The sequence below is a fragment of the Salvelinus namaycush genome, chromosome 6, assembly GCF_016432855.1.
Source record: "Salvelinus namaycush isolate Seneca chromosome 6, SaNama_1.0, whole genome shotgun sequence".
Lineage (NCBI taxonomy): Eukaryota > Metazoa > Chordata > Actinopteri > Salmoniformes > Salmonidae > Salvelinus > Salvelinus namaycush.
The window spans coordinates 49,208,819-49,233,492 of NC_052312.1; the positions used below are offsets into that span (position 1 = coordinate 49,208,819).

General features: G+C 42.6%; 1 protein-coding gene and 1 long non-coding RNA gene across 3 annotated transcripts in view; one reads left to right on the forward strand and one right to left on the reverse strand.

Moving 5' to 3' along the window:
* Window positions 1-7,412, reverse strand: part of zdhhc17 (zinc finger DHHC-type palmitoyltransferase 17) — a 52,105-nt gene extending 44,693 nt beyond the window's left edge. For both annotated transcript variants that reach the window (XR_005477160.1, XM_038996779.1), the window contains exon 1: window positions 7,327-7,412. Coding sequence is in view for 1 of the 2 variants with exons in the window: in XM_038996779.1 (XP_038852707.1) it covers window positions 7,327-7,389 (63 nt within the window). In the remaining variant the exon portion in view is untranslated. The remainder of the gene's footprint in view (window positions 1-7,326) is intronic.
* Window positions 7,413-10,658: 3,246 nt separating this feature from the next.
* Window positions 10,659-24,674, forward strand: part of LOC120050128 — an 84,537-nt gene continuing 70,521 nt past the window's right edge. The window contains exon 1 of the long non-coding RNA XR_005477161.1: window positions 10,659-10,989. This is a non-coding gene — a long non-coding RNA (uncharacterized LOC120050128). The remainder of the gene's footprint in view (window positions 10,990-24,674) is intronic.

A 24,674-nucleotide genomic window follows, 5' to 3' on the forward strand; every position in this document is an offset into this window, starting at 1 on the left:
AGTGAGGAACGGGATACACTATCCTGTGTCTTGAGCAGTGAGGAACGGGATACACTATCCTGTGTCTTGAGCAGTGAGGAACGGGATACACTATCCTGTGTCTTTAGCAGTGAGGAACGGGATACACTATCCTGTGTCTTTAGCAGTGAGGAACAGGATACACTATCCTGTGTCTTTAGCAGTGAGGAACAGGATACACTATCCTGTGTCTTTAGCAGTGAGGAACAGGATACACTATCCTGTGTCTTTAGCAGTGAGGAACAGGATACACTATCCTGTGTCTTTAGCAGTGAGGAACGGGATACACTATCCTGTGTCTTTAGCAGTGAGGAACGGGATACACTATCCTGTGTCTTTAGCAGTGAGGAACGGGATACACTATCCTGTGTCTTTAGCAGTGAGGAACGGGATACACTATCCTGTGTCTTTAGCAGTGAGGAATGGGATACACTATCCTGTGTCTTGAGCAGTGAGGAACGGGATACACTATCCTGTGTCTTTAGCAGTGAGGAACAGGATACACTATCCTGTGTCTTTAGCAGTGAGGAACAGGATACACTATCCTGTGTCTTTAGCAGTGAGGAACAGGATACACTATCCTGTGTCTTTAGCAGTGAGGAACAGGATACACTATCCTGTGTCTTTAGCAGTGAGGAACGGGATACACTATCCTGTGTCTTTAGCAGTGAGGAACGGGATACACTATCCTGTGTCTTTAGCAGTGAGGAACGGGATACACTATCCTGTGTCTTTAGCAGTGAGGAACGGGATACACTATCCTGTGTCTTTAGCAGTGAGGAATGGGATACACTATCCTGTGTCTTGAGCAGTGAGGAACGGGATACACTATCCTGTGTCTTGAGCAGTGAGGAACAGGATACACTATCCTGTGTCTTTAGCAGTGAGGAACATTTCCAAACCCTAGGCTACTCAGAATGTATGCACCGTCCTTGAACCCTAGAGATAATCTGTTTAACCTGGAGGTCAAAGGGTAGCAGGGTCACCCTGGGTTCACATTACTGCAGTAGCAAAACCAACGGAACACGAAAACAAGCATTTCTTTTTGGACAAGTTCAGGCAGTCCCTCCCAGTTTCGGTCTGTTTGCTTCCGGTTGGTTCCTAGTGAATACACCACTGGGTTAATGCCTACCTTCATTACCATCAAACTGATGGTCATTGTAACTACAGGCCACAGTGGAACAGATAATTGCAGCGTGTGCAATTTTCAGCCCTATAATTGGATGTCTGCTGGCTGTTTATCTACTCGACGAGGCAATGAGCAGCAGACGTGGAGAGAACGTTATCTAGGTGTTTTTACACCATCCAGTTGACTCACCATTTGAATCTTGTCTGTTTGAAAAAGCAGTGATCTAGGAGGTTCTCAGTCAGGACATATGGCATGCTCATCCCAGGGGATGGTGTCATGCACCCAGATCTAAAAATAAGCTACAAAAAAAACTAACCTAAATGTAGACTATGGAATCACGTGGCATTGTATTAGCTGCAGTATCCCCATAATGAGCTAATGTGCTCCTCTTCGGTTTAGTGTCAGTTTAGGCTAGCAAAAAAAAAGGCTTAATTAAATAAGTATCATTCAGAGTATAGGTCTGTGACAATGTGCCTGTATTCCTATCTTTACAAGTTAGCTCAAATCATTTAGTCAACTAGGGTATTTGCCATCATCTGTAGCCTGTAGTTTGTAAATACAATCTCTGGATCCAGTCTTCATCACCAACACTTTAAATACATCCCACCATTTGTTGCACCTGACCCATTGACTGAAGCTTGTTCAGGGCAGAGGACATGTTTCCTTGCCCATCGTAGAGTACACGTGACCCGCTCATAATCTATTGAAGCTGCTGCTGCATCCATTCAGTAGCTAGGGGTTGCCACCAGATGAGGTCCGGAAGCACAGAGAGGATAAGGCTTAACCAACCACAGTGGACGGGCCCAATCTAAACAATCTGAAATGAAGGTCATTTATTTTGTAGGACTACTTCAAAAATCACACAGTTTCATTTAATGGGAGGACAATGGCTGAGTGAGAGAGGATGCTACCTGGACTGGAGAACTGCTATGTTAAAGATGCAACTATAGGGATCGCAAAGAGAAACAGACTCCGTTTTCTACATTATCTCTGTTATTCTACATTCTCTGTGCCGTCTATTGCCTCCATTGACGTTATGAATCCAGCGAGTGAACAAGATTCTGTAGTTGTTCAATTCAAAAACAATCATTTGCATTTTTAAACTGGGTCAGGAGCCTAGGAGTTAGGCTGCATCCCAAAAGACTCCCTATATAGCCGAGTGCACTACCTTTGACCAGGGCCCGTATGGCTCTGGTCCAAAGTAGGGAATAGGGAGCCATTTGGGATGCAAACTATAGCTGTGGCTGACAGTCAGACAAAATCAACAATAGGAAAGATTTCAAAAGAGGCTGAAATTCATGAGAAGACATGTTTAATGAGATTCAGAGGGGAAAACACAGGCCTAGACAGAGAATAAGTGAACGTACGTATCAAACAGTCGTATCCAAGGGTAGCTTATTGATGTGCATCTCTCTGGGGCTCCCTAGAGTACACCAGATGTTCACCACAAAACTGAGCAGGTGGATGGTGGTGGTGTCATGTGGCACTTGAATTTCACACGTCTCTCTTTTAGAGATCAACCAGAGAGCAGTAATGGCTTCTCATTCAAATTTGAAAAAAATCAGGGAGACAGGCCATAAATGCACAGCCTATATCAGAGATGCAAAACATTTAAGCCTAGGCTATGCTGCATTAGTGGAGATGGCTATTCCACAAAGCTCTGTGACTCAAAAGCCACATAACAGCTAAGCTTTGGAGGAATCTGAAAAAGCATTTTGTCAACCTGCTGGAATTCAGACCAGGGCACTAAGCCTGAAGGCTTTTTAACAGCAGCAACAAGGTTGAGGCAACAGGCATAGCCCAACACTATTCTTCACAACCCGAGAAAGTTCAACCTCTATCCAGGGATTAACCAATGAGATTGCAGGTGGCTGTGTATTTATGGTACACTGCATCATATGGATGTGTGTGCAACAAAAGTTCAACATTCACCTTCTGCTACCATTTCTGTCAAGCCGTCTACACATACAGTTTGACGTATAGGTTGGAGAAATCCAGCGTACGCACCACATAGAACGCACTACTACTGCCTCTGCAACGCAAGGCAAATACAGAATTCCATTGGAAATAAATGTACTTCTGGTGTGACAAAATGCAATGACGCTGTCATCGAGGCGTAATGCTTCCTCTACTATGACAAGAGACTAGAGGTCGACCGATTATGATTTTTCAATGCCGATACCGATTATTGGAGGACAAAAAAAGCCGATACCGATTAATCGATTACCGATTATATCATACACACACACACACACATTTTTGTAATAATGACAATTGCAACAATACTGAATGAACAATGAACACTTTTATTTTAACTTAATATAATACATAAATACACACACACAGCTCTGAAGTGACAATGATACTGAAGAGTCTGCTTAGGAGACAAATACTCTCAACTGTTTGAATAAAAATAGAGTTTAAGTTACCTGTGATGAATGTTGAAAACAAAAACTTTAATTTCTATATGCAGGAAATCCTATTTTAATAATGGGCATGGTAAGAATTGACAACCAAAGTGTGAGTCATAATTCCCATGACACCTTCTAGCAAAATCTGAAAAGCGGTTCCTTCATTTATTCCATAGGATATTTTTTAGATTCACTTAAAATAAGGTCTGTGTTTCGTGTAGGCTTACATCACCGTGCCAATTTTATAACTGTGTAGATATCCATAGGACAAGGTAACTCTGATCAATATTGGCTAAATATAAGCGAAGATACATTTTTTTGTAGAGTGGATTTATGAAAATATGTTGACAAACGTTACCTTATCCTAGTGAGATTTACACGGGTATCAAAACGTCGAGGCGGTTTAAGCCTGCAAGAAACACAGACCTTATTTGAAGTAGATCAAGACATTCTCTATGGAAGACATGAACGGTAAAATAACAAAGGAACCCCTTTCAAATTCAGCCGCAAGTTATCACAGGAATTATAACGCGTCGACTATTTCTCGCTAAACCATATACCTTTGACTAATCCGGAAACTATCACCTCGAAAACAAAACGTTTATTCCGTTCCGTATTTTATCGAACGGGTGGCATCCATGAGTCTAAATATTCCTGTTACATTGCACAACCTTCAATGTTGTCATAATTACGTAAAATTCTGGCAAATTAGTTCGCAAAGAGCCAGGCGGCCCAAACTGTTGCATATACCCTGACTCTGCGTGCAATGAACGCAAGAGAAATGACACAATTTCACCTGGTTAATATTGCCTGCTAACCTGGATTTATTTTAGCTAAATATGCAGGTTTAAAAATATATACTTGTGTATTGATTTTAAGAAAGACATTGATGTTTATGGTTAAGTACACATTGGAGCAATGACAGTCATTGATTGATTGTTTTTTTATAAGATAAGTTTAATGCTAGCTAGCAACTTACCTTAGCTTACTGCATTCGCTAACAGGCAGGCTCCTCGTGGAGTGCAATGTAATCAGGTGTTAGAGCATTGGACTAGTTAACTGTAAGGTTGCAAGATTGGATCCCCCGAGCTGACAAGGTTAAAAATCTGTCGTTCTGCCTCGTTCCTAGGCCGTCATTGAAAATAAGAATGTGTTCTTAACTGACTTGCCTAGTTAAATAAAAGGTGTGTAAAAATTGTTTTTGTTTTTTAAAAATAAAATAAATAATAATAAAAAATAAAATTTAAAAGAAATCGGCGCCCAAAAATACCGATTTCCGATTGTTATGAAAACTTGAAATCGGCCCCGATTAATCGGCCATTCCGATTAATCGGTCGACCTCTACAAGAGACAGTTACGGCCTGAGGGCTCTGGAGCAGGCTCTGTCACAGACAGCCTGCCATAGGCCTAACACTGTTCATTCCAATCACACATCACCAAGAGTGGAATACTGCAGCGATAGATAGACGAGTCATGCAAGAGATTTGTACCAAGGGAACATGGGACATACGGCAGTTTTCCAAGCAGTCAATGTCCCACCGCCATCATGAAGTCAAGATATCAACATGGGGCTGTCCATCTTCAACAAAAGGCTTGGATTTGTGATGAGTCTAGCTGCAGTCTTACTGAAAGAACGTAATTTGTCCACAAAGAAGAGCAGTAGGAGTCCCATGAAGCCCAAGTAAGATCACAAGTCCTTTGTGGCTCAGTTGGTAGAGCATGTCGCTTGCAACACCAAGGATCGGGGGTTTGATTCCCGCTGGGATAAACAAAAAAGTATCTACAAATAAGGAATATATTAATATGTATTATTAGGCTACATACTACAATCACATAGATAATAGCCAATGAGCAGAACACTACATAATCCTGTGTTTAGGTAGTCTATCACTACAGCAACACCCAACCCTCAGCAGGTTAAACATGCCTTGTGGTTTGAGATCTCACCCTCTCCTAACTGACATAATGTTGTTTATTTCCACAGCAGAGTTGGCCGTAACAGCGGTTGAGTGTCTGATGGGATTTTAATGCAAGGAGACATTGTTTCCGGTTAACCTCCTTCTCGCCTCAGGCCCAACTGCCCTATGCCGGACCACAGGATAAATCTAAGCTATGCAGTGTCACACTACGTATAGAAATCAGTCAATGTGACATCATGTCAAAAGAGCCTGCATAACCAATAAATGGAGAGGAATGAGGCTTGACATATCAAAAACGCATTAACCACAAGAGTAAGAAAAAGAGAAAGCATCTGGCAAAAGTAACACAAATTGGCAGCAACTTGGTGTGAGTCTAATACCAGGAACATTTTATTTTCTTTAAAAGAGAATTTTCAGTCAGTGTGTGGGTTTGCCATATGATTTACAAAAGGCAAGATGGCACTATTTAATGCCCATTGGTTGTCTTTCAAATAAATGGCAGTTTATGTGGCTTGCTGCTAGTCCCAGACTGAAAACGTAGTACTTTTTGCACCAAGACTAGAGGGGGAAATAAGCTTCCTACATCATGTGGCGTAACAGGTTGGCCAACACAAGTGAGTTAGTAAACCATTTATAATTTAGTGACAGGTCCTCTGTACTGGCCCATTCTTAAAAAACACATCTAATGTTTGTTAATCAAGTGACAGTGGCCTGAAACCAGTTCAATTTTTAATTCCATGTTGTTGGTATCCTTGCACTCCAAATAGTAAAATGCATTTCGACAACAAATAAATAAGGCAGCTAATTTTGAAGACTGAGCCAAAAGGCAATTTGCCAGACCACATTTAATAGGCTATATAGACTAAAATGCCAAATATGACATGCTCAACTCTTACTAAGTTCTGTGAATAAGTCTTGGGTGCTGTATAAATTAGCCCAGCAGTAATCCAACGGCCAGCACTCAAATAAATAGTAACGTTAGATGCTAGTTAGCTGTATTATTCTCAGCAGTCACAATGGATGCATTTCGGCCCCAAAGCCGATCTGCACACAGATAAGGCCTACATATTATTGTCAGATCTGAATTTATGTGGAATAAAGCTACAACATGAATGTAATTATTGTATCACATTCACAACATGACATTCAAGTGTTTATTCCTGTGTTATGGGCTAAACATATCTAGCTCTAGGGCTGACTAGCTACTAGCAAGAACAATCTTTAGCTAGCTAGTTTGTTAGCCCTAACTTGCTAACCTAGCTAGCAACTAAACCATTAATACGTTTATATGGCTAAATGTAAATAAGCTGAATGTTGGCTAAGGACAGAGAAGTTTAATGCAATTGACGTGCTTGACAAATATTGTCACTGACATGGCTAGCCTCGCTAACTACATTGCTAGGCCCGCGCCCATCTCTGTTTGCATGCTAATGTTGCCATCACCAACCAAGCAACATGACATTTCCGCACAAGTCATTTTTCGGGCTGCAGTAAAGCCCTGCTTTTTTGACGACAATAAACCAGTTCAGCATAACTACCTACGATCTCTTGCTCGGTAATTCTGTTATTTTCAAGGTAGCTTATCTGTTGGGCACAATACACAACCCAAGAATGTCGTCTGATATACTAGATTCATAAACACCTTTAGCAAAATTAGCTGGATAGCTAACATGCTATTACGCAGCAGGGGAAAACCTGACATGTATTTGGTGGTGGCTGCCCTCCCGATGAGGGGGGCATCGTGGTTCTCCCAAAACACGGTGAATTTATACGGTTTAGTAGATTCCGACATGTACAAGATCCACCCTCGTTATAACCCCGTGCAAAGATGCAGGGCCAAGCAGCTTACCTCTGGATGGAGAATAGGAACACAGCCAGCTTCTTTCTCATATTCATCCATAACGTCAGCCATCTTGGTGGTCAATCTCGCCAAGCATTATGGGACACAATGCTCTGTAGAAACAAACAGGAGGATGGGATGTTCGGTCAAAGCGATGCTCGAGGCTCACAAACCGTCCTGCGATTTTCTGGTGGTACATTGATGTTGCATTACGTCATTGTGTCACATCATCGTTTTGGGATAATTCTGTATCGGGTCATGCATATCAATACCTCTAGGTTAAGTCATGAAAGGAGGTCGGTACCCACATGCAATGTAAAGCCATTTGATGTGTAATTGTTACAGCCTACTGTTATTATAACACATGATATGCCTGACACAAAACAACGTTATGATTCAGATATGTGCGTGCGTGGATGACCTTGAACGCTAATATTCCCCACCTTGTTGCAGCTGTATGATCTGCACGAGAAATTGCGTCACATTTTTAAAAAACATTCCTATTTACGAAATAAATATTGATGTATTTTACAGTCATCTTGAGTATTATTAACATCATCACTAACACTGCTATCATATTTTAAAATCGGTTTGGAAAAGCAGTGCATGTACTGTATAACCGTTAGTTAGTTAGGCTACTTCCAAGATGTAAAAAATAAAAATCCCTACCAAAATTAACCCTACGTAAATCTATGCAATGGTGTGTTCGCTTCCATAAAGTTTCTGTGCAATATATACCTCAGTGGTGTAATGTGTACGAAATATTTGTATTTTTCAAAGGGGCCGTGCTACATTAGCCTGATACCAGTCTAGCTATTCCACTCCTTGCCACTGCTTGACTGGTCTTTCTGCAAGCTCAACGTTCAATATGCAGCCGGATTTACGGCGCAGTTAGTTGTTGATTGAGAGTTGGAAACAACAGCCATGACAACAATATGGAACATGTTTGTGCGAAAATTTGGAGCAATATAGAATTCAAATTTTAAGAATAACAACAACAAACAATACCGTTACGACCTGCTGCGGTAATTCCCTTGTGAGAAGGCAGTGTCAATGCAATATCATGTTGTTCAAAGTGGCTAGACCGGACTCTGTAATGAGAGAGAAATAATGATACGGAAAATATTAGCCTACAAGATTCAATCGAGCTAGGTTTGCTTCATTTGCATCCTATTAATTAGAGGAATGAAGCAAAAACGGGCACCTGTCGTCATTCCTCGCACATATGCTGATCATCATGACCTAGTAACATTTTTACCATTTGTTATGCTAATTTCAGTTGTATTATTTGTCTCTCCTCTCTTATTGAGAGATGGAGTCCAGACAGGCTACTACTTTCTAAATGAGAGATAATTAGAGATAATTCGTGAAATCTATCTATCTCTCTCTCTCACACACACTAAAAGGACCCATCAATCAAAGCCACCAGCGCACCTCAAGACACACAAATCACATTTCTCCTTTCCTAAAAACGTATTCAAACCTATGCTCACCTTCAAATGTTGGCTGTAGTCCATCAGAAAGTAGGCCTAGGCTACATTATAGCATAATGTTAAAATAATGTATTTAAATGAAGTGACAAGGAGAGACAGCTATAGTATTACTAGAGACGTTGGTTCTATAATTATTATCCAAGCATGTGCCTTATTCCAGAGGAATTTTTCAAAACTGCCCCCTGTAATTATTATTTTTTTTCATTCAATTGAGTCTGACGGAAGCCTTTGGGTTTTTATTCTAGGCGTGAAGATATTCCAACATCATGTTTAGACGATAAAAGGCAACAATGATCACTCGTGCTTGGCTGCCAAATGTATAGGTGTCCCCATAGGTCTAATATTTAAATTGAGGAAAGGTGACGATAATCATTATTTTAGCGATCCACGTTAGACGTCCATCGTAGAAAATAGGCCCCTCATTCTGCTGATGTGAGCTGCTGGGCAGCGCACTTGCACTTGATGTGTTTACTGATGTGAAAGTGTCATTTCCCAAAAAGGACCTCAGTGGGGAATGGGGATCTACGTCAACAGCCAGGGTTTCATTAAACAGGCCTAGGCACTATACTTTTTTTTATTGCACATTTAATTTAATTGTCGTATTGTCGATGTTCAACTTCAATTCGTTGGCACAAAACATGCGTCAGACAAAATATAGTTTTTGTCTCTTGCTTGCACAGCACAGGTGGTGGTCGCCTTAATTCACTGTAGTAGGCTTAGTATCAAATCAAATGTTATTTGTCACATGCACCGAATACAACAGGTGTAGTACACCTTACCGTGAAATGCTTACTTACAAGGCCTTAAGAGAGATAAGGACGCCACGAGACAATTTTCAGCATGTTGCAAATGTGAAATATAGTTTTAACCAACAGTGCCGTTCAAGAAATAGAGTTCAGAAAATATTTACTAAATAAAGTTTTTTTTAAATTCACATCAAAAAGTAACACAATAAAATTACATAACAATAACGAGGCTATATACGGGGGTACCGGTACCGAGTCAATGTGCGGGGGTACATGTTAATCGAGGTAATGTATATAGGCTATCATTCGAATGGTGGATTTACAGCCCAGTCTGCCCAGCCTATGAATTAACTTCTAATTTACACATCTCTGTCTTCAATGTTCCTTTCTTGTGAAATTCATGCATCTCCGCTGACATCTCCACTGGCCTCTCTCTCCCAATCCTCTGTATTCCTCTTATAGCTCTTGAACCAGTACCCTATAGCCCAATGCTTGTCCTAGAAGTAGCAAGTTTGAATGTCGAGAGCTTCTCTGATATGACGTGATCACGTTGGCTGGTGGTAAAAAATCCAATAAACGGGAATCCTGCGTTCTTCCCGCGCCCAATGTTTATGTTTACAATTAAATCTATTACGTCAGAATGCCCAATGTTAGAATGTTTCCAATCAAATGTATGAATTAAATTTGAACGTTTTCCCATCAGTCTAGTTTGCATTAACATTGTGATTGGATGATAGCGGTGAAGGTTATCGAATCTAGTGGCAAGGAGTGGAACGTAAATTAAAGAGACTGGTACCCAGGCTAGTGCTACATCTTTCTGCCACTAGATGTCGGACTCTACCCATCTCATATTCAGTGGTTACACAAATACATTATTCTACGGCTTCATAGACACATCAACATATACGCGTTAAATGTAGCTAGCTTATTTCTACAAGTATATGTGGCCCACAACACATTCGTTATTTGTTTATGGACAATTTATTTATCCTTTAAAACATGACATTACTAGTTGTGCAGACTGCCGAGCATCAAGCAAAAGTAGTCGAACGATAATCACCGGATTACAGGCGTCTCAGTTAATCACTGAGTCAACATTCGCACTCACAAGAAGGAAGGCTACGAACAGGAATTCAGAGCTTTTATATAGACTTTAAAATACATGTAAAAAATCAGTTTTAGAAACTGATCCGTTACATCAACTAATTAAGCAATTTTCTAGAAAGCCATATGTATATGTTGCAAACCTGTGATAGCAGGCAGCTGTCCTGACTCCTTATCGAGTGTGGAATGATGGAGTGTGTAAGCTAACGTTAGCTATTTCTGCAGTTCTTCCTAGCTAGCGAACGAAAAAAAAGCATTACATCATAAGCAAGTTGCAACAGTCTAACTAACAGTGGATGGTACCAGATAAGCCAACTGAACCAAACAAGGTAAGGACTGGAGAGCTAACGTTGCCTTGCTATGGATGTTAATTATGCGAGTGTGAAAAGAGACACGGATCGGAGGGTGACAATTCTGAATGCGACAAAATTGAATGGGTCCGCTCTGTTCTGCTTGGGTGCTAACCCACACCAGCCAGATAGTTAGTTAGCAAGTTAATATAGTTGTTGACATCAATGTTGGCTATGGAGTTGTTAACTGTATGCTTATCAACGACAATGTTACCAACTCGAAATTATCCTGGCTAGCTAGCTAGCTAGAATGCTAACTGACTTCATTATTTAGCTAGCCTGGTGGGGGTTATGTAATAGATGATAGGGCAATGAACAGGATCCAACCAGCTCACTTGTTTTTCATCTGATAACGTTACATGTAAATGGCAACGGAATCGATGATGCTCTCCGAGTATTTCAATCGCAGGCTAGGTGGCTATGTCAAGGCATCATACATTTGTATTAGCTAGATGACAGAGCAATCAGAATGCAGCCGTGCATGATCAGCATGACTACAGTAGATATAGCCTAGTTGATACTCTTGACTTTGTCCCCCCCAAAAATCAATATTTTGCTGTTATCTTTTGAATGCAGTGACTGAAGCATTGGGAGGGAAATTATAGAATTGCTCTCCATTTAAGGAAAGGGGGATACCTAGTCAGCTGTACATTTACATTTACATTTAAGTCATTTAGCAGACGCTCTTATCCAGAGCGACTTACAAGTACATACATTCATACTTTTTTTTTGTACTGGCCCCCCGTGGGAATCGAACCCACAACCCTGGCGTTGCAAGCGCCATGCTCTACCAACTGAGTTACACAGGACCTGTACAACTGAATGCATCTCCATTTAAGGAAAGGGGGATACCTAGTCAGCTGTACAACTGAATGCATCTCCATTTAAGGAAAGGGGGATACCTAGTCAGCTGTACAACTGAATGCATCTCCATTTCAGGAAAGGGGGATACCTAGTTAGCTGTACAACTGAATGCATCTCCATTTAAGGAAAGGGGGATACCTAGTCAGCTGTACAACTGAATGCATCTCCATTTCAGGAAAGGGGGATACCTAGTCAGCTGTACAACTGAATGCATCTCCATTTCAGGAAAGGGGGATACCTAGTCAGCTGTACAACTGAATGCATCTCCATTTAAGGAAAGGGGGATACCTAGTCAGCTGTACAACTGAATGCATCTCCATTTCAGGAAAGGGGGATACCTAGTCAGCTGTACAACTGAATGCATCTCCATTTCAGGAAAGGGGGATACCTAGTCAGCTGTACAACTGAATGCATCTCCATTTAGATGCACATGTACACCGACTGGGAAACAAACACGGAAACATTTGACAAAATGTCTGCAATTATATTTTGCATCTTCAGTTAAAACATGATGAGATATTGAAATACAAGTCACAGGGCTTGGTTCTTGTTTGTTAGCCAATGTTGTGCTGTGAAAGTTGTCCAAAACATCAACCCTGAGCTGACTTCACGTTACACTGAGATCCTGCGGTGGGGTTATGTCAGCAGGCCCAGGCATGATCAGATATTAGGTTACAACTCTCACTTGATATGAAGAGCTCAGTAACATGACACCCCACCGTGAGACACAGCTCTACAATAACATGCTCTGCAGCCTCTTTTCATAACGGCACACTGAAGGCAGACATCACCAGACAAACTGAAGGTACAGTATAGTTAGCCGACTAAAACCAGGGTTATACTCAGTGGTTGACTTGGACTGAAGTAGGTGCTGGTATTTATTTTGGTTGCCGATACTGTTTCTATTTAGGTGCAGGAGCGCCACGATACTTTTGAGTGAATATTCTAGAAGAGGAACAGGAACTGCAGCAGTAGATACATTGAGGCGTCGGTGCTCCGGCCCAAGTCTAGCACTGGTTCAGAAAAGCGGTTGAAATGATTTCCCATCAGTCTAGTTGTCAAATATGATCTAGCCCTTCCTTGAAAATCAACCAATAAGAAATAAACCTTTGTTGTTAGAGGATATATTGAGGTTCAACTGTACTATTATAAAGCGCTCTATCAAAGTACTATCACCTCCTAAAAATTTGAGGCAAATACTAGACTACTCCTAAGGATTCAGGCTGAGTGGACTGGTAGCCAAGCCTAGACTGGGACTCCCTAAGGTTTCAGGCTGACTGGACTGGTAGCCTAATTTGGGACTCTCTAAGGATTCAGGCTGAGTGGACTGGTAGCCTAAATTGGGACTCTCTAAGGATTCAGGCTGTGGACTGGTAGCCTAAATTGGGACTCTCTAAGGATTCAGGCTGAGTGGACTGGTAGCCTAGCCTAAATTGGGGACCACATATTTCCATGTTTTCCATTCTTGACAGATTTGCATGTCAATGCAGGGTAATCATCATCTCACCCAGAGAGGAAACATTCGTCATGTGAGTGATGAGGTGTAGACTCAGGCCTCCAAGGCCTTGCAGGTCATTTGCCTGCCAAATATAGTTTCCATTCGCCCCTCAAACTAGGCCTGCAGCTCGTGGCCAGTGTACTGTTGCTCAGCTCTGGGATATCTGTGGCGTGTCTTGATCAATTTCCACGTAGGCCTTTTTATATACCTGTTAAGATAGGATGCTGACATGCTGTCGAGCTTGCTGTGCTTTATTCCCACTCTCGTTTCAGTATACTGCACATGACCAGGTTTACTGGTTGTGGTGTGTAGCTGTGTCGTTGCTCAGAGAGATTTCCTATCATAAGAGTAATGTCATTGTGTGCTGGGTCATTTAATGCTCTCGGTCATTTGAATGCATAGCTTTTTTAATGTTTATTTATGTCAGTAGAAGGCAGGCCTCCAGACATCACAATTACATTCAGGAGCAAGATTATTCATGCTCAGACAAAATGAGGGTGTTAGCCAGCCATGTTAATGAAATAAATAGTTAATGCCAACACGTAGCGACAGTGTAGTGGAATGGAATCAAATCAGAGAACAAACCAGAAGGACAGACAGTTTACACAGGCTTTAAAGTCCAATGATCTGCTAACAATTACACATTAATAACATTTATTTTAACATTGAACAGAGTCTGTTTGATTACATGTGAATGTTATCAGTCTTTTTTCTACTATGTATTTCTACAGAGTCGTATTAGTTGACAAGGTAAAGGTAAGTTTAACTAGGCTACTGTAGGCTAATTGCTATTGCGAAGTATCTTGGTCAGAATATTTTTTAGAGATGTTGCTATAGTAATTCAACCTTGTTTGTCTAGTGCGCTATTTACATTTACATTTAAGTCATTTAGCAGACGCTCTTATCCAGAGCGACTTACAAATTGGATAATCTCTCGTGGACAGAATACGTAACATAAATGGTATCTGACACAAATACGCAAGATTTTAGTCTGGTGTTTTGGAGAGGAAGTGCACTATGACCTAAACAGTAGCTGGCATTGTCAGGGAGCAATGTTCACATTGTTTACCATGGTGCTGCTATCACCTATTGGAATGCCAATAGGCTTTATGGCTGAGATATCTACACCAGCCTGGGCTGTGAAGTGAGACAGAGGCCGGCAGACATCAAAGGTGACAGAGGACGCATGTTGTCTTTTTCAAGGGGGGAGAATCTATACAGGTTGGGAACAGGGAGTCAGACAACACCTTGGGGGTTGGTTGCTCAGGTGACCTTGTGTTTACTCTCACTCTGTGAGACTGCTGGCCACACAACACACAGAGGGAAGTCTCCTCTCCCCAGTCACTGTTACTGATCTCCTCACTGGTCTCCACGGTGATGGATGCCCTGGGCATAACCTCACTGCTTGTATCATTGACTTATAACAGAGGACCGCACTCAGCCAATGATAAACGATGTGTTTTTCTTTCCGATGATGACTGGAATAGCTGCCTAATGCTTTCAGAGTCAGACGGATGTCCTTCACATTACTGCTGGAGGAGATTGCCTGCATGCAACCAGTCATGACTTATCTCTTGAAAGGGATACTTCAGGATTTTGTTGGATACCGTTTTTATGTTTCTGCGTGCAGTTTGAAGGCAGTTGCTAACTAGTGCTAGCGCAATTGCTAACGCAATGACTGGAAGTCTAACGTGTCTGATAGACTTTGTCATTACGCTAACGCAAGTTAGCATTGGCTCTCAAAACTACCTCTAACTTCCTTCATAATGGACACAGAGACACAAAAATGGTATCCAGAAGTTCATCTTACTCCGGTGAAATAGATAAAGGCATTGCCAAAATTCCAAAGTATCCCTTTAAAGCTGCTGAAATTAGGCAAACTATTCAAATTTTAGTAACCAAGAAAAGGAGGAGCTGTTTCTGCTTATTGCACCTTTTAAGACTGTTAAATCACATGGCTTTCTGGAGTTCGCTGGATTCAAAGGCCATAGAAATGAGTGAATAGACTAATAATTTTGGTTTAAAAAACATCCTATGTCCTATGTGACAGGCACCCACTGATATGACATACAGTAGAGTATCCTGCTAAAGACATAATCAAATCAAATACAATTGTATTTGTCACAGGCGCCGAATACAACAGGTACCTTACAGTGAAATGCTTAGTTACAAGCCCTTAACCAACAATGCAGTTTTAACAGAAATAAGTGGGGGTACAGTACCAATGTTTAACTTTTCCAATAATTCCATATGAAATAATGTCTCTTCTAGTCTGTCCACATGAATCCACGTTGCTTGTAATGATCTTCTGTTCATTGTAATATTAAGACACTAGGCCTAAATGCAGAGGACATTTAAAAGGTCCACACTCAGTATCTGTACGCTGTGTTGATATTGCTTCCTGCCAGGGTTGAAGCCCAGCCTTGGTAACAGAGCTCTAATGCTGAGTCACACACACCCTGGAGGCTGATGGTCATGGAAACGACACCACTGCAGAGTGTAATGGATGGACTGGGTCGAGTCTGGCCTGTGATTTGGGTGACTGAGTGCTATGTAGACAAATAGCTGGTTCAGTGTAATGGTTGTGTCAGGCTTTCTCCTGTGCCTGGGATCTGAAGGGCTTTCAATAGCCACAGCCACCAGTAGCCTTGTCACTGCTGGAGGCTGATGTTGCACTGAAGTCAAAATGGACTTCAAATCAGCACTGATGCAAAGTCTTACTTTAGTAGGAATATCGTAATACTGTGTGACTGGCTTTGAAAAATCTTTCAACCCGTCTGCTTTCTTACCTGAACGAATTACAATTTGCACCTGGAGTTCAAACAAACCCAAAGTACAGAAGTTTAATTAACACCTGCTTAACACCCCCCCCCCCCCCAGCAGTGTAGACACACACACACACACACACACACACACACACACACACACACACAGGCAGGTTGAGGATTCACTATAGACAAGGGCTACGCCTGGCCCTTGGAGATCATTGGCCCAGCTAGTCCTCCTCAGGGCTCGACCTGGTCACTCCTCCAGGGCACATCCTTGTATATAATTAGATATGAAGGAAAACCTCATCAGGATTGTGCACCCAAGTGACTGTTCCCCAGGGGGACAGTGCTGCAACCACAGATGGTTCCTTTAACTATTCTTGGGAACATGGAGCAGCTCTTGGTGACTGTACCCTGCTGTAAGAGACCTCGTGGAGAGTCCTGTGTAGGGGCCTAGTGGAGAGTCCTGTGTCTGGGCCTAGTGGGGAGTCCTGTGTCGGGGCCTAGTGGGGAGTCCTGTGTCGGGGCCTAGTGGGGAGTCCTGTGTCGGGGCCTAGTGGGGAGTCCTGTGTCGGGGCCTAGTGGGGAGTCCTGTGTCGGGGCCTAGTGGGGAGTCCTGTGTCGGGGCCTAGTGGGGAGTCCTGTGTCGGGGCCTAGTGGGGAGTCCTGTGTCGGGGCCTAGTGGGGAGTCCTGTGTCGGGGCCTAGTGGGGAGTCCTGTGTCGGGGCCGAGTGGGGAGTCCTGTGTCGGGGCCGAGTGGGGAGTCTTGTGTCGGGGCCGAGTGGGGAGTCTTGTGTCGGGGCCGAGTGGGGAGTCTTGTGTCGGGGCCGAGTGGGGAGTCTTGTGTCGGGGCCGAGTGGGGAGTCCTGTGTCGGGGCCGAGTGGGGAGTCCTGTGTCGGGGCCGAGTGGGGAGTCCTGTGTCGGGGCCGAGTGGGGAGTCCTGTGTCGGGGCCGAGTGGGGAGTCCTGTGTCGGGGCCGAGTGGGGAGTCCTGTGTCGGGGCCTAGTGGGGAGTCCTGTGTAGGGGCCTAGTGGAGAGGCCTCATGACGTCTAGCGCCTCATGATTCATAAAGTAATAACACACTCTCAGAATGTCATCCTTTCTCACGTTACGCTGTAGTCCATTAGAGATGCTGAATGAAATACTACATCTTCTGGGTTAAATGCGGAAGACACATTTCAGTTGAAGGCCTTCAGTTGTACAGCTGACTAGGTATCCCTCTTTCCCTTCCCTTTCTAACTACCTTCACTACACGTCAATGACAGCTAGCACAGTTGCCTATTAGCTAGAGGCTTATAAAGCATGTGAGAACACAGAGACTCAGTCTGTTCTTTTCCCTCTTCTTCACCTTGACAGCTGATGCTGACGTTGACATTAAGAGAGACTAATGACTAAAGCAATTATAGTTTTCTCCCTTTACAGTCAAAATGTGTTGTTAGCAAGTTTCCTTTATCCCAAGATATTTGTGAATTGTGCTGTACGTCTTTGTGTTCCAACACTGCTAAATGCAACGCTTCACTAGATGTATTGAATAGTGTCATTCATAGTCTGTGTGTTAGAGTGGGCTGAGCTGTTTTACAGTGTTGAACTGGTTTCTAATGCATTTTACACCTCTTTGAAATGAGCTGATTTGTTGCATAAAGCCCCCGGATTAGCTGTGACGTTCAAAACCCACTCCTGTCTCAAACACCCTCCTCCTGTCTTATAAAAACCCTCCTCCTGTCTCATAAAAACCCTCCTCCTGTCTCATAAAAACCCTCCTCCTGTCTCGTAAAAACCCTCCTCCTGTCTCGTAAAAACCCTCCTCCTGTCTCCTAAAACCCTCCTCCTGTCTCCTAAAACCCTCCTCCTGTCTCCTAAAAACCCTCCTCCTGTCTCCTAAAAACCCTCCTCCTGTCTCCTAAAAACCCTCCTCCTGTCTCCTAAAAACCCTCCTCCTGTCTCATAAAAACCCTCCTCTTGTCTCCTAAAAACCCTCCTCCTGTCTCCTAAAAACCTCCCTCCTGTCTCATAAAAACCCTCCTCTTGTCTCATAAAAACCCTCCTCTTGTCTCATAAAAAGCCTCCTCTTGTCTCATTAAAACCTGCTTCCGTCTCATTAAAACCCGCTCCCCTCTCATAAAAACCTACTCCTGTCTCATAAAAACCCGCTCCCCTCTCATAAAAAGTAGGAGGATTGTGTCTGGAATAGTCTGGACTCTTGTTTCCATCCCATTAGCTCAGATCCAAGACCAAGAAAGAAACCCACTGAAACGGATTGTAGACTGTTTATATATAGAAACTACAGGTCAAAGTTCATCTAGTTGAAGCACTTTTTGAAGGCCATTGTCTTGGATGAAGGAGACATTTCAGGACGGTCTTCCCCAGAGTTCCAGAAGGACGGGATCATGACGAGGCCCGTGGGGCGTGGCGTCTCTGCAGCGCTGTGACCCAGTAGTCCGACTCCCCTGCATAGCTGGCATTCTCAGCTGCCTGAAATAATGCTCCAAGGCAGGGTTCCCTCGTCCACCCTAAACCATTATTACGTCGGGCCTCCGTGTTGCACAGACAGGATTATGGCGCTAAATATAACCCCGCTTTAGGGCCTACACACCGGGCGTGACCTCAGAGGTGTGCCCCAGTGAACCCTGTCAACATGGAGTGTATACAGTTTTAATCACTGGAGCAATGCAGTACAGGAAAAAGGAATGAGGAGTACAAAGATAATATATTCTGTAGGTTAGCGAGATGTTTGACTGACAGCACTGCTGCAGCAGCAACATCAGACCGACCCTAAAAGCCTGGGAGAGATGATTGTGGGCTTACCTCTCACTATAGAAAGGATTTGTCACTGGGCGGGACAACGAGGCTACTTCTGTATTCTGTAACTATGGCTTCATTGCTTTGACTGCTACGCCAGTGAAGCAAATCCCTTTCTTCTGCGCCAGGCTTTGTGAATGGAGTGAACACAAAGGCCCAGCGGGCTGATAGCATTCTCCTTTGTAGGATTTCACTTCTTCTCTGACTTCGGGCAGGTTCTTAAAAGCCCCCCTCTAATTGGAAACTCAGCCAAGTCTCAGCTTTAGGAATCAGAGATTAAATGAGTTTCGTGCACGGCTATTCCATGCTAACAGAATTATACTGTGACTCAGATTTTTCACTTTCAAATGTACACCAAACCAAAACCATTTTCAAAGTTTAACAAACCATATGCACAAGGACTTTCCACAGAACATTTTATAAACACACATTTACAGCAAACTGTGCAGATACAAAGTGTGGTAACAGAAGAGGGAGATTTTACCGTCTGCACAGTTATTACAGTAAATGTTTTTGTTTTAAATGTACTGTGTAAATTGTTCAAAGTAGTCATGATGTATAGAGGAGTGTTCTATGGTTTGTTAGACTTTGAAGTCAGTTGTTTGGCAAACATTTTAAAGTGTCAACTCAGTTTCAGCATAATTCCGTTACCTTGGAATTTCCCTGCAGTGAATGTAGGAGGAGTGTCTTGTTGCTCTTAAACCGACTGATAAGATAATAAAAGCCAGCAGCAGCTCTGTTTTCTGGGGACAAATTATCCTCGGCCATCTAAAGCTTCATTTGCACCTGGCTCAGGTAGCTCAGTTCAGAGACCAGTGGGGACTGGCGTTCGTGCCCACTACTCTCTCGATTGACCCTAATTTAAGTACTTAGCTGTTTTATTAAATTAAGTCAAGCTTTGTTGCTCTTGAATCACTGAGTAGAAATCTATGGGCGTCGCCCGATTTGAAGCTGTGCTTTCTTCACAGTGGAAAAAACCCATCAAGAGGTTTCACTGTTGCTTCATCATTTCTCTGGCCTTTGTTGGTCTGAAATAAGCTGTTATCACGTTTTATAGAAAAAGCTTAAGGTGAAAGGTGCCAAAGTGGCTCTGTTGCCGGGAGACTGGACAGATGGTAATGTGTTTACCACAGTAAACGTATTTAAAAAGCCCAGCAAAAACTACATGGGATTTGCACTGACTGTGCCTTCATTACAGTCACCCTCTCTTCATCTGTAGTCTGCTCTTGTGAAACACATTGTTCCTCCCATTGTTGGACACAGTGTGAAAAGTCTGAAACAAATGAGTTCTTTAACTTCTCCAGCGCCGCCACCACTCCCTTCTAGCCCTGGGCGGTGATTGAGTACACGTTGATACCAACCAACAACAACACTGAAAACAGCACCGCTTGGTCCCTCGACAGTTAGAGTTGCCTCATGGAAAGTGTCCCTGGGCGTTGAGGCATCGCCGCTGGAACGGTTTGGAACGTAACCACTGTTAGGCTAATCCGTCTCGGGCTAAACCCCGGACCGTCCCTGGGAACATAGTGAGAGTGACGCTGTGACGTACCCCGGAACTCTTATGTCACCTGCCCGACCGTGCTCTGTTGTTTCAGTCACGCCCGAGTCGCCAGTGCTTGCCGGGCTAACCAGGAGACTGACTCAACCCTGCTCCTAGTTCTACTAGCTACAGCAGCACCCACCAGTCTGCCCGCATGAGGACATCGTTTTGCAGAGAAAGAGAAAGGGAGACTGAGCTGGTAAGAGGAGAGGTCTAGGTGACCTGAAGGTAAACCTCAGTCCTAATGGCTTCCTCCAGACAACTACCCCTGTGGATTACGTTTGTGTTGGTGGAGGCTGTACAGGACTTCTGCCTTAGCGGGTGTTCTTAGTAGTTTTAGAATTTACTGTTTTGTTTTGCTTTTTTTTTTTTTTTTCAATTTCAAGTTTTATTAAGTTTTCAATCAACCAACCAAACACATTCCACATTCACAGATGTGACTTAAAAAAAAAATATATATATAATAATAATAATAATAATAATACAAAATTGTTTTATATATATATATATATATATATATATATACACATATACACACACATACACACACACACAAATAATAATTATAACAATATTTAAATTATAGAACTTGCAGCAGCACTATCAAGGTTCTTATTAGCTATTTCCAGCCTTAGCTGAGATGACGAGCCAATAATTAATTTTTAGATTTTACAGCACCTTACACAACACGCATCTGCTCATCTCCCTGATTCCCCCATTCACTCTGTCCAATTTGAAATATAGTTGAGTAGTGGAGACCAGAGTCTATCAAACTTGGGCTGTCTCTTGTGGAGGTCATAAGTGAGCTTTTCAAGAGGGAGAAAGTCAACAATCTGGTCAATCCACATTTTAAATGTAGGAGAAGTATTAGAGGCCCACAATAGAAGAATACATTTCTTAGCAAAGTATGTAATGGTCATGAGCAAATTTTCTCTGTCAGGATCAAGAACAAAGTCCTGCTGGGCATTAAGAAGATAGAGACACGGGGTCATATCAAACTGTACATCTAGTATTTTCTGTGCAGCAGTATGTATAGATTGCCAAAATCTGGCAATCTCTCTACAGCTCCAAAATACATGCATATAGGTTCCACTTTCAGAGGTACATCTTTTACAGTTAGGAGAAATGTCTGTTTTCATTTTATGGAGTCTCAGGGGAGTGTAATAAAATTTGTACAAAAATTTGTAATTAGATTCTTTCATTTTTACATTAGTAGAGGAGCAGTATACCCTGTCGCAAACCTCCGCCCATAACTCATCACTGATAGTCAGACCAAGGTCCTTTTCCCATATTATTTTCAAAGGAGTAAAGGAGGATCCTCCTTTCTCAGAAAGGAGTCTATAGATATAGGATATTTTGCCTTTAATGGATTGTGCTGTGACAAGAAGGGTTTCAACTTCATTCAACTGAGTTCTAAACCTCCTCTTGGAAGTAAATGAGGAGATGACATGTCTAATTTGAAGATATAAAAAAAAAAAAAGGGGATCTTGGCACATTGAATTCATTGCAGAGCTCTTGAAATGGATTTCAGTGTAGTGGTCTTCTGATGAAATAGGTCTGAAACGGTCCTGATTCCTAGAGTATGCCAAAGATTAAAGTTGGCATCCCTCAGGGCTTTTGGCAAGTCTGGGTTGCCTACTATAGGCGAGTGAGAACATATTTGGGAGGAGATGCCCAGGTATTTCTTACAGTCCCTCCACGCTCGTAGGGTGCTGTAAATCACAAATGTTTTGGCTATGTTGCCCACTTCACTAAAGTATTAATGAATATAGTTGAGCTTAGTGGCAATGAACCACAAGATTGGGCTTCTATCTGGATCCACGTTGACTCTTGTCTGTTTGTGATCCATGTTAGCATGTTGCGGATTTGGGCAGACCAGTAGTACAATTGAAGAGAGGGAAGGGCAAGACCACCCTTAGATTCAGGTTTCGATAGAGTGGAGAGCTTGATCCTAGGTTTTTTATTGCCCCATATAAATTTGGTGATGCTTTGGTTAATTGTTTTGAAAAAGGAAGCTGGGAGAGAGCATGGGAGCATCTGAAATAAATAGTTCAGTCTAGGTAGGATGTTCATACGGATTACATTAATTCTTCCTACTAAGCTAATTGGGAGGGAGATCCAGGTTTGGAGGTTGTTCTTGATTCGATCCAGGAGTGGAAGATAATTCTCCTTGAAAAGCCTATTCAGATCTGGTGTTATGAATATCCCAAGGTATTGAAACCCCTGTGTCTTCCATTGGAATGGGCATAGTGTCTTCATAGAACTGGTGAGTGTAATATTGAGAGGGCAGACAGTGGATTTGTTAAAATTAATCTTATAACCTGAAAACGTGCCATACTGAGCAATTGTGTCTAAAATGGGAGGAAGGGATTTCTCAGGGTTGGATATGTAGAGCAAGACATCATCCGCGTAAAGCGAAATCTTGTGCTGCAGGCCGCCTGCAGGAACACCCATAATACTTGGATTGCTCCTTATCAACTCTGCCAGAGGCTCCGCCCCCAACAAGTAGAGCAGGGGGGACAGCGAGCACCCTTGTCTTGTGCCCCGTCCCAAAGGGAATCTGTCAGAGTTCAGTCCGTTAGTAGTCACCATGGCATTTGGATGAGAGTATAGTGATTTGATCCATTTAATAAAGTTTGGGCCCATGTTGAACTTTTCTAAGACTGAGAACAGAAAGCTCCACTCCATCCTGTCGAACGCCTTCTCAGCATCCAGTGAAGCCAGCAGGACAGGGGTCTTCTGTGCGTTTACTTGATCAATAATATCAAAAAGACGGCGAATGTTATCAGAAGAGTATCTGTCTCTAATAAATCCCGTTTGGTCCGCTTTTATTATTTTGGGAAGAAGAGTGTTTAGTCTTTTGGCGAGCAATTTGGTAATTATTTTGTAGTCGAAATCCAACAAGCTTATGGGCCGGAAGGAGGAGCAGGATAGGGGGTCCTTGTCTTTTTTGAGCAACACTGTAATGCGAGCTGTGTGCATTGAGTCTGGGAGAACTCCGTTTTTGCAAAAATCCTCCAGCATTGGCATGAAAATAGGGCTAAGCTGGGGCCAAAAAGCTTTGTAGAACTCTCTGGGGAATCCATCTGGGCCTGGGGACTTGTTAGGTGGCATGGAGGTAATTGCCTCCAGGATCTCCTCAGGAGTGAAGGGGGAGTTGAGATCTTCTTGGTCGGTCTCTGATAGTTTAGGTAGCGAGATTCCCTCTAGGAAGGAGTGGAGTTCTGCCTCCGTGTGTTTTCTCTCAGAGGTATATAGTTTGCAGTAAAAATCATGAAAAGTTAAATTGATCTTTTTTGGGTCATATGTGACCTCATCCTCTGCTGTTCGGATAGCCATAATTGTACGCTCTGACTGCTCTTTTTTTAATTGATAAGCAAGCAATCTACTAGGCCTATTGCTATACTCATGGTATTTCTGTTTAGTAAAGAAAACCTTTTTTTTTATTTTTTTTTATCTCCCGAGTATAGTCCAAATTCAGTTTGGCTTTGGCTGCTTTAAGTTGACTCCAGGAGGTGCTGTCTGGGGATTGTTTATGTACTTTTTCACAGCGTTCCAGCTCCCTCTCCAGATCTAGCCTGTGTGCTTCCATTGCTTTTTTCTTAGAGGAAGCATATGCAATTAGATGACCTCTTAGTGTGGCTTTAGCAGCGTCCCACATTGTGGCCGGAGAAACAGGAGAATCTTTGTTGTCTTGTGTGTAGTTGTCTATCCATGTAGTTACCAATGTATGGAATGCTTCGTTTGATAGCATGGAGGTGTTGAATTTCCAGCTCTTTGATCTCGGGATGTTTTTGCAGAGGTCAAAGCGGAGGTGGACAAAGGCGTGATCCGAAAGCGCTATGGGTCCGATTGTACACGTGGCTGAATTTATGAAACTCTTTGGGATAAAAATGTAATCTATACGGGAGTAGGTGTTATGGACATTAGAGTAGTATGTATAGTCCATAGCTGAGCTATTAGTCTCTCTCCAGATATCTATCAGTCCCATCTCTTTAGTAAGAGAGTTCAACATCTTTGCAGATCTAGGATTTGTGGTGGGGACTTGAGATGATTTGTCTAGGGTTGGGTTCAGGGTACAATTAAAATCTCCGGCCAACACTCCAAAGGAAACACAATGCTCATTGAACAGGGTTATCATTTTCGACATAAAAGCAGGAGTATCTGTGTTAGGGGCGTATATGTTTAAGATA